Here is a 14,692-nt window from a genome sequence, read left to right on the forward strand (position 1 = left end):
GCTGACTATCCCTAATCAAGCAATGCCTTTCCAGATGCTCAGAAATCCTATCCCTCAGTACCCTTTCCATTACTTTGCCTACCACCGAAGTAAGACTAACTGGCCTGTAATTCCCAGGGTTATCCCTATTCCCTTTTTTGAACAGGGGCACGACATTCGCCACTATGAGGCGAGGAGCTTAGGGCGCCAAGGAGAGATGTTAAAACAAAGATGAAAATCTTAAAATCGGACTGCTTCTTTACCAGGAGCCAGAGCACAAAGTGCTGGGTGAACGGGACATGGTGTCAGTTAAGACGTGGCCATCAGAGTTTTGGATGACATCAAGTTTATGGACGTAAGAATGTGGGGGCCGAGATGTAAGAGAAAGAAGAGGCTTTCAAAGGCGATGTGCTGAGGCAGGAGGGCAGTCATGAGGCAGGAGGGCAGTCATGAGGCAGGAGGGCAGTCATGAGGCAGGAGGGCTGTCATGAGGCAGGAGGGCTGTCATGAGGCAGGAGGGCTGTCATGAGGGAGGAGGGAAGTCATGACGCAGGAGGGCTGTCATGAGGCAGGAGGGCTGTCATGAGGGAGGAGGGAAGTCATGAGGCAGGAGGGCTGTCATGAGGCAGGAGGGCTGTCATGAGGCAGGAGGCCAGTCATGAGGCAGGAGGGCAGTCATGAGGCAGGAGGGCTGTGTTGAGGCAGGAGGGCAGTCATGAGGGAGGAGGGCAATCATGAGGTAGGAGGGCTGTCATGAGGGAGGAGGGAAGTCATGAGGCAGGAGGGCAGTCATGAGGCAGGAGGGCTGTCATGAGGCAGGAGGGCTGTCATGAGGCAGGAGGGCTGTCATGAGGCAGGACAGCACTCATGAGGCAGGAGGGCTGTCATGAGGCAGGAGGGCAGTCATGAGGCAGGAGGGCTGTCATGAGGCAGGAGGGCTGTCATGAGGCAGGAGGGCAGTCATGAGGCAGGAGGGCAGTCATGAGGGAGGAGGGCAGTCATGAGGCAGGAGGGCTGTCATGAGGCAGGAGGGCTGTCATGAGGCAGGAGGGCAGTCATGAGGGAGGAGGGCAGTCATGAGGCAGGAGGGCAGTCATGAGGCAGGAGGGCAATCATGAGGCAGGAGGGCAGTCATGAGGCAGGAGGGCTGTCATGAGGCAGGGGTGGAGTCATGAGGCAGGAGGGCAGTCATGAGGCAGGAGGGCTGTCATGAGGCAGGAGGGCAGGCATGAGGCAGGAGGGAGTCTTGAGGCAGGAGGGCAGTCATGAGGCAGGAGGGCTGTCATGAGGCAGGAGGGCTGTCATGAGGCAGGAGGGCAGTCATGAGGCAGGAGGGTAGTCATGAGGCAGGAGGGCAATCATGAGGCAGGAGGGCAGTCATGAGGCAGGAGGGCTGTCATGAGGCAGGAGGGCAGTCATGAGGTAGGAGGGCAGTCATGAGGCAGGAGGGTAGTCATGAGGTAGGAGGGCAGTCATGAGGGAGGAGGGTAGTCATGAGGCAGGAGGGCAGTCATGAGGCAGGAGGGCAATCATGAGGTAGGAGGGCAGTCATGAGGCAGGAGGGCAGTCATGAGGCAGGAGGGAGTCTTGAGGCAGGGGTGTAGTCATGAGGCAGGAGGGCAGTCATGAGGGAGGAGGGCAGTCATGAGGCAGGAGGGCTGTCATGAGGCAGGAGGGCTGTCATGAGGCAGGAGGGCTGTCATGAGGCAGGAGGGCAATCATGAGGCAGGAGGGCAGTCATGAGGCAGGAGGGCTGTCACGAGGCAGGGGTGTAGTCATGAGGCAGGAGGGCAGTCATGAGGGAGGAGGGCAGTCATGAGGCAGGAGGGCTGTCATGAGGCAGGAGGGCAATCATGAGGCAGGAGGGCAGTCATGAGGCAGGAGGGTAGTCATGAGGCAGGAGGGCAGTCATGAGGCAGGAGGGCAGTCATGAGGCAGGAGGGCTGTCATGAGGCAGGAGGGCAGTCATGAGGCAGGAGGGCAGTCATGAGGCAGGAGGGCAGTCATGAGGCAGGAGGGCAGTCATGAGGGAGGAGGGCAGGCATGAGGCAGGAGGGCAGTCATGAGGGAGGAGGGCAGGCATGAGGCAGGAGGGCAGTCATGAGGCCGGAGGGCAGTGTTGAGGCAGGAGGGCAGTCATGAGGCAGGAGGGCTGTCATGAGGCAGGAGGGCAGTCATGAGGCCGGAGGGCAGTGTTGAGGCAGGAGGGCAGTCATGAGGCAGGAGGGCAGTCATGAGGCAGGAGGGCAGTCATGAGGCAGGAGGGCAGTCATGAGGCAGGAGGGCAGTCATGAGGCAGGGGTGTAGTCATGAGGGAGGAGGGCAGTCATGAGGCAGGAGGGCAGTCATGAGGCAGGAGGGCAGTCATGAGGCAGGAGGGCTGTCATGAGGCAGGGGTGTAGTCATGAGGCAGGAGGGCAGTCATGAGGCAGGAGGGCAGTCATGAGGCAGGAGGGCAGCTATGAGGCAGGAGGGCAGGCATGAGGCAGGAGGGCAGTCATGAGGGAGGAGGGCAGGCATGAGGCAGGAGGGCAGTCATGAGGCCGGAGGGCAGTGTTGAGGCAGGAGGGCAGTCATGAGGCAGGAGGGCAGTCATGAGGCAGGAGGGCAGTCATGAGGCAGGGGTGTAGTCATGAGGGAGGAGGGCAGTCATGAGGCAGGAGGGCAGTCATGAGGCAGGAGGGCAGCTATGAGGCAGGAGGGCAGTCATGAGGCAGGAGGGCAGTCATGAGGGAGGAGGGCAGTGTTGAGGCAGGAGGGCAGGCATGAGGCAGGAGGGCTGTCATGAGGCAGGAGGGCAGTCATGAGGGAGGGGTGTAGTCATGAGGCAGGAGGGCTGTCATGAGGCAGGAGGGCAGGCATGAGGCAGGAGGGCTGTCATGAGGCAGGAGGGCAGTCATGAGGGAGGAGGGCTGTCATGAGGCAGGAGGGCAGGCATGAGGCAGGAGGGCTGTCATGAGGCAGGAGGGCAGTCATGAGGTAGGGGTGTAGTCATGAGGCAGGAGGGCAGGCATGAGGCAGGAGGGCTGTCATGAGGCAGGAGGGCAGGCATGAGGCAGGAGGGCAGGCATGAGGCAGGAGGGCAGTTATGCAATGTTATGGTGATGAGTGATCACATGACTATGTGGCTTTCAAACATACAAAATAGGAGTACAAAGAACAACGAACAAAGAACAATGAAAATTACAGCACAGGAACAGGCCCTTTGGCCCTCCCAGCCTGCGCCGATCCAGATCCTTTATCTAAACCTGTCGCCTATTTTCCAAGGATCTACATCCCTCTGTTCCCCGCCCGTTCATATATCTGTCCAGATGCTGTCATGCCCGCCTCTACCACCTCCGCTGGCAAAGTGTTCCAGGCACCCACCACCCTCTGCGTAAAAAACTTTCCACGCACATGGAGTGGAAGGAGGCCATTTGGCCCTCTGATCCTGCCCCGCCATTCATTATGATCATAGCTGACCATCCAGCTCAATAGCCAAACCTCGCTTTCTCTCCTATCCTTTGATCCCCTTTGCCCCAAGTGTTATCTCTAACTGCTTCTTGAAAACAGACTCAGCAGAGTGTGGGTCATATCGTCCGATTTCTCTGCTTAATGTGGATGCAAAACCCCGAGCAAAGGTGTTGGCATCAAGGTTGGATTTGTGTCCCCTGGAGGTTGTGGGAGAGGACCAGACGGGCTTTGTAAAGGACAGACGGGTCTAACATGAGGCCGTTAATCTCCGTAGTTCTTGCCCCAGTTACGGGGCTAGAGCCAGAGATAATTGAATGGAAACACTTGTTTCCAGTTCTTGGGGAGTATGGGTTTGGGCTTGGGTTTGTATTGTGTGTACGGTTGTTGTACGAGGCACCGAAGGTCAGAGTGCGCATTAACACCGCGAACTCGGGGTCTTTTAGGTTGTAAAGGGGGACGAGGCAGGGTTGTCCTCAGTTCCCGTTTGTTGTTTGCTTTGGCGATGGAACCATTGGCGATTGCTTTGATGGTCTCAGACAAATGGAGAGGGATTGGGCGGGGTGGAGGTGGAATAGAACACAGGGCGGAATTCTCCGCTCCCAGGAAAAATCGGGAAGGCCGTTGTGAACTCGGCCGAGTTTCACGACGGCCACGGACGCTCCTCTCACCTTATTCACCCCCACCTGGGGGCTAGGAGCGGCGCTCCGTTATTCCCGGCGGCCGGGAATGACGCGACGGCGGCGCTTATGTGACGTCAGCCGTGCATGCGCAGGTTGGCCGGCTCCAACCCGCACATGCGCGGCTGACGTCACGACGGCTGACGGCTCCAACCCGCGCATGCGCGGTGGCCGTCTTCCCCTCCGCTACCCCGCAAGACGTGGCGGCTTGATCTCGCGGGGCGGCGGAGGGGAAAGAGTGCGTCGTTTTAAGACGCCAGCCCGACGATCGGTGGGCACCGATCACGGGCCAGTCCCCTCCCGAGCACGGCTGTGGTGCTCACTCCCCTCTCCGCCCCCTCACAAGTTTCAAACAGGCCTTTGGCACCCATGTTCACGATGGCAGCGACCTGGTGTGGTTGCCGCCGTCGTGAAACGGTCGCGAACGGCAGGCCGCTCAGCCCATCCGGGTCGGAGAATCGCCGGTCGGCATTTTTCACGGCGACCGGCGATTCTTCGGAGCGGGGGGTGGGAGAATCGCGGGGTGCATCAGGGGGACGTGAAATGAGTCGCTCGGCCCTTCCCCGATTCTCCCACCTGGCGTGGGGAGCGGAGAATCGCGCCCAGGGTACCTTTGTACGCTGATGATCTTTGTTGTACGTACCGGACTCAGGGACGGGGATGGGTGATATGCGGATATTGGAGAGGTTCGGTTCATTTTCGGTTTTAAGTTGAATGTTGGGAAGAGTGAGTTTTTTGTGTTTGGCCCCATGAGGGGTGGGGCGGGGGGGAAGCTGCCCTCTCGGTACGCTGGGACTAGCTTTCGCTACTTGTTGATTCACGTGGCGTGAGATTGGACGCGGCTCCACAAGCTGAACTTTACTAGTTTGGAGAGCAGAGTGAGGACGGATTTGTGGCGATGGGACAACCTTCCACTGTCTCTGGCAGGCTGGGTACAGTCGATTAAGAGGAATATTTAGCCAAGGTTCGCGTTCTTGTTTCAATGCCTTCCGGCCTCCCTGCCTAAAGTGTTTTTTCGGGGTCTGGAGCGAATCATAACGGGGGTTTATACTGACGGGCGGATGGACACCTCAGATTTGGAGGGAGGATTTTCAGAGGGAGAGGCAGGCGGGAGGGTTGGTGATGCCAAACAGGTTTAACTATTGGGTGGCCAGTGCAGAGAAGAGTAAGAAGTCTTACATCAGGTTAAAGTCCAACAGGTTTGTTTCAAACACTAGCTTTCGGAGCACTGCTCCTTCCTTGGGTGAATCAGTGTTTGAAACAAACCTGTTGGACTTTAACCTGGTGTTGGCAGACTTTTCACTGCTCTCACCCCAGCCCAACGCCGGCTCCACATCAATGCAGAGAAGGATTTGAGTTGGCTCAGACGCCAGTACGCTGTCTGGGTACGGAGAGAGACAGGGGTCATGTAAGGGGTCGTGCCTGGAGGCACATCTCACCAAGGCCAGAAGGAGCTGCTTTCGAGGGGGGTGAGGGTGGGTGTGAGAGGGGTTCGAGGGGGTTGAGGATGAGTATGAGCGGTGCTCGAGGAGGTTGACGATATGTGTGAATGATGCTCGAGGGGGCTGAGGGAAAGTGTGAGCAGTGTTCGAGGGGGTTGAGGATAGGTGTGAGAAATGCGTGAGCGGGCTGAGGTCAAGTGTGAGCGATGCTCGAGGGATTGTGGGTGGTGTGACCGGGGTCCGAGGGGGTTGAGAATAGGTGTGAGCGATGCTTGAGGGATTGTGGGTGGTGTGACCGGGGTCCGAGGGGGTTAAGAATATGTGAGAGCGATGGTCCAGGCCAGATGGTGGGGGGTGAATGTAATGCGACATGAATCCCAGGTCCCGGTTGAGGCCGCACTCATGTGTGCGGAACTTGGCTATCAGTTTCTGCTCGGCGATTCTGCGTTGTTGCGCGTCCTGAAGGCCGCCTTGGAGAACGCTTACCCGGAGATCAGAGGCTGAATGCCCTTGGCTGCTGAAGTGTTCCCCGACCACACAACCCTGCCATGGCAACCCCTGCTTGATGTGCCAGATCATCGACATGGGTACCACATGAGGACACCACCCACCAGGTACGCGGTACATACTCGTGCGACTGGGCCAACGTTGTCTACCTCATTCGCTGCAGGAAAGGATGCCCCGAAGCGTGGTACATTGGCGAGACCATGCAGACACTGCGACAACGAATGAACGGGCATCGTGCGACAATCGCCAGGCAGGAATGTTCCCTTCCAGTCGGGGAACACTTCAGCAGTCACCTCCACCCCCCCTCCCCCCACCCCCCCAACAGGCTGCCACCCGGCCCTGACACGCCGACCCAGAGCAGGTTAGAACGGCGCCGGCGGGACTCGGCTCTTTTCCTACGGCCGCTCGGCCCATTCAGGCCGGAGAATCGGCCGGCCGGCTGCGAAGAACGGCCCGCGGCCGGCGTTGCGCCAACCACTCCGGCGCCAAGGGTGCCGATTCTCCGCACTACGGAAAATCGCGTGCTGGCGTCTGGGCGGCGTGGCCCGTTCACGGGAATTCACCGGCCCGGCGCGGGGCTGGGAGAATCCCACCCAGGGTGGGGAATTGGGCCTGGGAGAGTTGTCTTTCGAAGGGTCGGTGCAGACTCGATGGGCCAAATGGCCTCTCTGTACTGGTCTTTCGAAGGGTCGGTGCAGACTCGATGGGCCAAATGGCCTCTCTGTACTGGTCTTTCGAAGGGTCGGTGCAGACTCGATGGGCCAAATGGCCTCTCTGCACTGTAGGGATTCTATGATTTGCAGCTCTATATAACAATGGTGTGATAGGGAGGTCTAACTAAATGGCCCTTTCAGTGAACGGGCATAGAGCTGATTGGCTGCATGGTCTCCCCTTTGCTGTAACCATTTTATCATTGCAGCCATTATGCTGAGAGACACTTGAACCAGACAACACCAGGCAGGACTAAACAATTCCCTTGACCTCCTGCCTACGGAACAGTTCCAGCGTCTCGGGCTGACCAAGACTGTTTTCTTTCTCTCTATCAGGAGTGTGAGTCTGTCCCACACCATGGAGGAGAGCTCTGATCTTGACCTGACTTACATCACGGAGCGAATCATTTCGGTCTCCTTTCCCTCGGGTGTGGAGGAGCAGGGTTACCATGCCAACCTGAAGGAGGTCGCACAGATGCTGATGTCCAAACATGGCGAGAACTATCTAGTGAGTATGTTGCGTTTTAACATTTAAACATCGTTCAGGACATTGAGGATAGGACAGGTACAGCACGGGGTTAGATACAGAGTAAAGCTCCCTCTACACTGTCCCCATCAAACACTCCCAGGACAGGTACAGCATGGGGTTAGATACAGAGTAAAGCTCCCTCTACACTGTCCCCATCAAACACTCCCAGGACAGGTACAGCACGGGGTGAGATACAGAGTAAAGCTCCCTCTACACTGTCCCCATCAAACACTCCCAGGACAGGTACAGCACGGGGTTAGATACAGAGTAAAGCTCCCTCTACACTGTCCCCATCAAACACTCCCAGGATAGGTACAGCACGGGGTTAGAAGTACCACACTCTAGATGCATCATTTAATCCATATACACATTTGTTCAACTTCCTGAGTACCCCTTCTGTGTTAGCTGCTTCTTTAGGAGGACGGAGAAAAATGTCTCTCTGGAGCTGATGCCCCTGCAAAAAGGCAGCTTTTATATCTATAGATTTGCAGTCCCATGCCGTTGTGGCTAATAGAGCCAAAAAGATCTTCAGAGTAACCTTTCTTGCCGTAGGTGAATCTATCCTTAAGTCCTGATCTTCTACGTTTTCTTCAAATCCCCTTGCTACAAGCCTGGCCTTTGCCTTATAAGTTCCATCCGGAAGAACATTTTTCGTGCAAATCCATCTGTGGGATAGAGCTCTTTGTCCCCTATCCGGTACTTCCGTGTATACCCCAAATTCACTCCAGCTATGCAGTTCTTGCTGTTTGGTATCTTTGATAACTTTTTCATCTAATTTATTGGAGGCCACCAAAATCTCACGATGTGGGCTTCTACTCCTAGTAGCATTGATAGTCTTACCCATGTTCCGAGACCTTGACAAACTAGATTCCCTCTCCTGCTTGGTATCTCACTCTGTACTGCTACTGCTTGATCTTTACCTTCTGTAGTGGGATGTCCTTTCAATAGTTCTCAACCTTTTCCTGTGAACCTGCTCACGAAATGATGTACTATCTGAACTGGTATTGCGTTTCTGTGCCCTCCATTTTTGAACTTTGTGTTCCCAATCCATTGTCTTGACTCCCTCCCCCGTATGCTGCACATTCAACCAGTGTTTGTACTTTCCAGTTGCATCCTTCCATTGACTAGACCAGGGGTGGGCAAACTTTTCCGTGCAAGGGCCACATTCAGAAATTCACAATTTTAAAGGGCCGCATAGTATATTAAGTAAAATAATTACTTCACCCGGTTATGATTCTGGGCGTCTCATATAGAACATAGAACAGTACAGCACAGAACAGGCCCTTCGGCCCTCGACGTTATGCCGAGCAATGATCACCCTACTCAAGTCAACGTATCCACCCTATACCAGTAAGTAACCCAACAGTTCCACCCCCCATTAACCTTAAAAAAAATTTAAAATTTAAAAAAATATTTTGTAAAATTTTTTTTATTTTTTTTAAAAAATGACTTGGTGGGCCGCATAAAGACCTTTGGCGGGCCGCATGCGGCCCGCGGGCCGTAGTTTGCCCACCCCTGGACTAGACCCTTCAGGCAAGTATGTCACTTTTGTACCAACTTTTGACAGTTGTCCTTTTGGAAAAATGGCCTGTTCTAATTAATCAGACGTGTTGTGTTCCTCTACGGAATCCCTGTCTATATCAGTTAACTGGTCTTCATAGTTCGGTAACACATGTGGACCTGGTTCCTCATCATGTCCTTCTGCTCTGTCTAAATTATAAAATTTGTAATCTGTACCCATTATCCTTGATGAATGGACCATAACAGTCTGATTGCCAAAACGGCCCATCTATGCCTATCATCTTCCCTGGGCCTTTCCATTCATGAAAATTGTCTCTCTTACAGTATACTATGTGTCCTTGCTGAAAAATGGTCTTTAATGGCCGTACATTATGCCTTAAAGCTCTGCAAATTCTTTCAGAGACTTCTGCTTCCAGAAAGGCTTTGCTGCTGCTATGTAATGCATTTAAATGCTCAGCAAAGGTAGAGCTAATTGTAGTCCCTTCCCCAAGCTGGAGGCTGGTCATCCAAAACAGACAGAATTTTAGGAGCCAGGCTCCAGATGCCCGAAGCCCGTTGGGATTCTCCGGTCCTCTGGGCCGGGAATCATGGGGGCGAGAGTTGGTGTATTTGATGCGGTGGACCTCACGGTGGACCGAGGTGGTAACTCTTGAAGGCAGGTACCCCCAAAGTCCACATGGGGGCCGCCCTCCACTCACAATGCAAGACATGCCCACCCCCACCAGAACCCCCTCGTGTGCAGGGTCTCTTTCTTTAGGGGGTCTCAGGTGGTGGAGGGCAGTGGGGGGAGGCGGGACCCAGGGGTGGGGGAGTGAATTGCGATGCCGGGGGTGGGGGTGCGAGGGGGAGGGGGCGGGGGGGGGGGGAGCGGGGGGGAGCAGGGGGGGGAGGGGGCCGCTGCGAGAACTCACTATCGGGCCGCCCACCCACATTGGCAGCCCAGCAGCGGGATTCTCCCCCGAATCCCTCGCAATCCTCGCCACGCATAAATCCGCATGGTACAGGATTGGGAATCACTTCCTGATTTACTCCCAAACGGGGAATCCTGCCCAGTGTCCTTTATCTTCCGGAATGATTCTGGAGCTTGAGGATGAACCATGTTTTGTCATTAAAGTGTTTCTCACCGATTATGGTGAAGCTGTACGTGACCCCCCCCCCCCCCGCCCTCCGCTCCTCCTCCCTCCACCCACCCTCAGTGTGGCATTGAGCCGAGTCATTGCAAGCAGCTCTCATTGATCGATTTCCTCTCTATTTTCAGCTTTTTAACCTGTCTGAACAACGCCACGACATCAATAAACTCAACCCGAAGGTAAGGCTGTCAGCAGAGGCTGACACGGACTGGGCACAGACGGGGACTGGGCACAGACGGGGCACAGACGTGGACTGGGCACAGACGGGGCACAGACGGGGACTGGGCACAGACGGGGCACAGACGGGGACTGGGCACAGACGGGGATTGGGCACAGACGGGGCACAGACGGGGACTGGGCACAGACGGGGATTGGGCACAGACGGGCACAGACGGTGATTGGGCACAGACGGGGATTGGGCACAGACAGGGATTGGGCACAGACAGGGATTGGGCACAGACGGGGATTGGGCACAGACGGGGATTGGGCACAAACGGGGATTGGGGGCAGACGGGGATTGGGCACAGACGGGGATTGGGCACAGACGGGGATTGGGGGGCAGACGGGGATTGGGCACAGACGGGGATTGGGCACAGACGGGGACGGGGCACAGACGGGGATTGGGCACAGACGGGGATTGGGCACAGACGGGGATTGGGGGGCAGACGGGGATTGGGCACAGACGGGGATTGGGCACAGACGGGGATTGGGCACAGACGGGGATTGGGGGGCAGACGGGGATTGGGCACAGACGGGGATTGGGGGGCAGACGGGGATTGGGCACAGACGGGGATTGGGCACAGACGGGGATTGGGGGGCAGACGGGGATTGGGCACAGACGGGGACTGGGCACAGACGGGGATTGGGCACAGACGGGGATTGGGCACAGACGGGGATTGGGCACAGACGGGGATTGGGCACAGACGGGGATTGGGGGCAGACGGGGATTGGGCACAGACGGGGATTGGGCACAGACGGGGATTGGGCACAGACGGGGATTGGGCACAGACGGGGATTGGGGGGCAGACGGGGATTGGGCACAGACGGGGATTGGCACAGACGGGGATTGGGCACAGATGGGGATTGGGGGGGCAGACGGGGATTGGGCACAGACGGGGACTGGGCGCAGACGGGGATTGGGCACAGACGGGGACTGGGCACAGACGGGGATTGGGCACAGACGGGGACTGGGCACAGACGGGGATTGGGCACAGACGGGGATTGGGTTCAGACGAGGATTGGGCACAGACGGGGATTGGGGGCAGACGGGGATTGGGCACAGACGGGGATTGGGGGGGCAGACGGGGATTGGGCACAGACGGGGACTGGGCGCAGACGGGGATTGGGGGGCAGACGGGGATTGGGGGGCAGACGGGGATTGGGCACAGACGGGGATTGGGCACAGACGGGCGTAGACGGGGATTGGGCACAGACGGGCGTAGACGGGGATTGGGCACAGACGGGGATTGGGCACAGACGGGGACTGGGGGGCAGACGGGGATTGGGCACAGACGGGGACTGGGCACAGACGGGGATTGGGCACAGACGGGGACTGGGCACAGACGGGGACTGGGCACAGACGGGGATTGGGCACAGACGGGGACTGGGCACAGACGGGGACTGGGCACAGACGGGGATTGGGCACAGACGGGGATTGGGCACAGACGGGGATTGGGCACAGACGGGGATTGGACACAGACGGGGACGGGGCACAGACGGGGACGGGGCACAGACGGGGATTGGGCACAGACGGGGACGGGGCACAGACGGGGATTGGGCACAGACGGGGACGGGGCACAGACGGGGATTGGGCACAGACGGGGATTGGGCACAGACGGGGACTGGGCACAGACGGGGATTGGGCACAGACGGGGATGGGGCACAGACGGGGATTGGGCACAGACGGGGATGGGGCACAGACGGGGATTGGGCACAGACGGGGACGGGGCACAGACGGGGATTGGGCACAGACGGGGACGGGGCACAGACGGGGATTGGGCACAGACGGGGATTGGGCACAGACGGGGACGGGGCACAGACGGGGATTGGGCACAGACGGGGACTGGGCACAGACGGGGACTGGGCACAGACGGGGACGGGGCACAGACGGGGATTGGGCACGGACGGGGACTGGGCACAGACGGGGACTGGGCACAGACGGGGATTGGGCACAGACGGGGACTGGGCACAGACGGGGACTGGGCACAGACGGGGATTGGGCACAGGCGGTGGATTGGGCACAGACGGGGATTGGGCACAGATGGGGATTGGGCACAGACGGGACTGGGCACAGACGGGGATTGGGCACAGACGGGGACGGGGCACAGACGGGGACGGGGCACAGACGGAGGCTGGGCACAGACGGGGATTGGGCACAGACGGGGATTGGGCACAGACGCGACGGGGCACAGACGGAGACTGGGAGCAGACGGGGATTGGGCACAGATGGGAATTGGGCACAGACGGGGATTGGGCACAGACGGGCACAGACGGGGATTGGGCACAGATGGGCACAGACGGGGATTGGGCACAGACGGGCACAGACGGGGATTGGGCACAGACGGGGACTGGGCACAGACAGGCACAGACGGGGATTGGGCACAGACGGGGATTGGGCACAGACGGGGATTGGGCACAGACGGGGATTGGGCACAGACGGGACTGGGCACAGGCGGGGATTGGGCACAGACGGGGATTGGGCACAGACGGGGCACAGACGGGGACTGGGCACAGACGGGGACTGGGCACAGATGGGGATTGGGCACAGGCGGGGATTGGGCACAGACGGGGACGGGGCACAGACGGGGATTGGGCACAGACGGGACGGGGCACAGACGGGGACTGGGCACAGACGGGGACTGGGCACAGACGGGGATTGGGCACAGACGGGGACTGGGCACAGACGGGGACTGGGCACAGACGGGGATTGGGCACAGACGGGGCACAGACGGGGACTGGGCACAGACGGGGATTGGGCACAGACGGGCACAGACGGGGATTGGGCACAGACGGGGATTGGGCACAGACAGGGATTGGGCACAGACAGGGATTGGGCACAGACGGGGATTGGGCACAGACGGGGATTGGGCACAGACGGGGATTGGGGGCAGACGGGGATTGGGCACAGACGGGGATTGGGCACAGACGGGGATTGGGGGGCAGATGGGGATTGGGCACAGACGGGGATTGGGCACAGACGGGGACGGGGCACAGACGGGGATTGGGCACAGACGGGGATTGGGCACAGACGGGGATTGGGGGGCAGACGGGGATTGGGCACAGACGGGGATTGGGCACAGACGGGGATTGGGCACAGACGGGGATTGGGGGGCAGACGGGGATTGGGCACAGACGGGGATTGGGGGGCAGACGGGGATTGGGCACAGACGGGGATTGGGCACAGACGGGGATTGGGGGGCAGACGGGGATTGGGCACAGACGGGGACTGGGCACAGACGGGGATTGGGCACAGACGGGGATTGGGCACAGACGGGGATTGGGCACAGACGGGGATTGGGCACAGACGGGGATTGGGGGGCAGACGGGGATTGGGCACAGACGGGGATTGGGCACAGACGGGGATTGGGCACAGACGGGGATTGGGCACAGACGGGGATTGGGCGGCAGACGGGGATTGGGCACAGACGGGGATTGGCACAGACGGGGATTGGGCACAGATGGGGACTGGGCACAGACGGGGATTGGGCACAGACGGGGATTGGGTTCAGACGGGGATTGGGCACAGACGGGGATTGGGGGGCAGACGGGGATTGGGCACAGACGGGGATTGGGGGCAGACGGAGATTGGGCACAGACGGGGACTGGGCGCAGACGGGGATTGGGGGGCAGACGGGGATTGGGGGGCAGACGGGGATTGGGCACAGACGGGGATTGGGCACAGACGGGCGTAGACGGGGATTGGGCACAGACGGGCGTAGACAGGGATTGGGCACAGGCGGGGATTGGGCACAGACGGGGACTGGGGGGCAGACGGGGATTGGGCACAGACGGGGACTGGGCACAGACGGGGACTGGGCACAGACACGGGATTGGGCACAGACGGGGACTGGGCACAGACGGGGACTGGGCACAGACGGGGATTGGGCACAGACGGGGATTGGGCACAGACGGGGACTGGGCACAGACGGGGACTGGGCACAGACGGGGATTGGGCACAGACGGGGATTGGACACAGACGGGGACGGGGCACAGACGGGGATGGGGCACAGACGGGGATTGGCACAGACGGGGACGGGGCACAGACGGGGATGGGGCACAGACGGGGATTGGGCACAGACGGGGACGGGGCACAGACGGGGATTGGGCACAGACGGGGACGGGGCACAGACGGGGATTGGGCACAGACGGGGATTGGGCACAGACGGGGACGGGGCACAGACGGGGATTGGGGGCAGACGGGGACTGGGCACAGACGGGGACGGGGCGCAGACGGGGACGGGGCACAGACGGGGATTGGGCACAGACGGGGACTGGGCACAGACGGGGACTGGGCACAGACGGGGATTGGGCACAGACGGGGATTGGGCACAGACGGGGATTGGGGGGCAGACGGGGATTGGGCACAGACGGGGATTGGGCACAGACGGGGATTGGGCACAGACGGGGATTGGGCACAGACGGGGATTGGGCGGCAGACGGGGATTGGGCACAGACGGGGATTGGCACAGACGGGGATTGGGCACAGATGGGGACTGGGCACAGACGGGGATTGGGCACAGACGGG

The 14,692-nt window shown here is 59.2% G+C and overlaps 1 protein-coding gene across 1 annotated transcript in view; it reads left to right on the forward strand.

The window, feature by feature from the left end:
- Positions 1–14,692, forward strand: part of tns1b (tensin 1b) — a 299,976-nt gene that overhangs the window by 22,235 nt on the left and 263,049 nt on the right. Inside the window, exons 3-4 of the mRNA XM_038790323.1 lie at positions 7,105–7,276; positions 10,077–10,205. Of these exons, the coding sequence (XP_038646251.1) occupies positions 7,105–7,276; positions 10,077–10,205 (301 nt within the window). The remainder of the gene's footprint in view (positions 1–7,104; positions 7,277–10,076; positions 10,206–14,692) is intronic.

The sequence above is a fragment of the Scyliorhinus canicula genome, chromosome 2 (assembly GCF_902713615.1).
Source record: "Scyliorhinus canicula chromosome 2, sScyCan1.1, whole genome shotgun sequence".
NCBI classification, from domain to species: domain Eukaryota; kingdom Metazoa; phylum Chordata; class Chondrichthyes; order Carcharhiniformes; family Scyliorhinidae; genus Scyliorhinus; species Scyliorhinus canicula.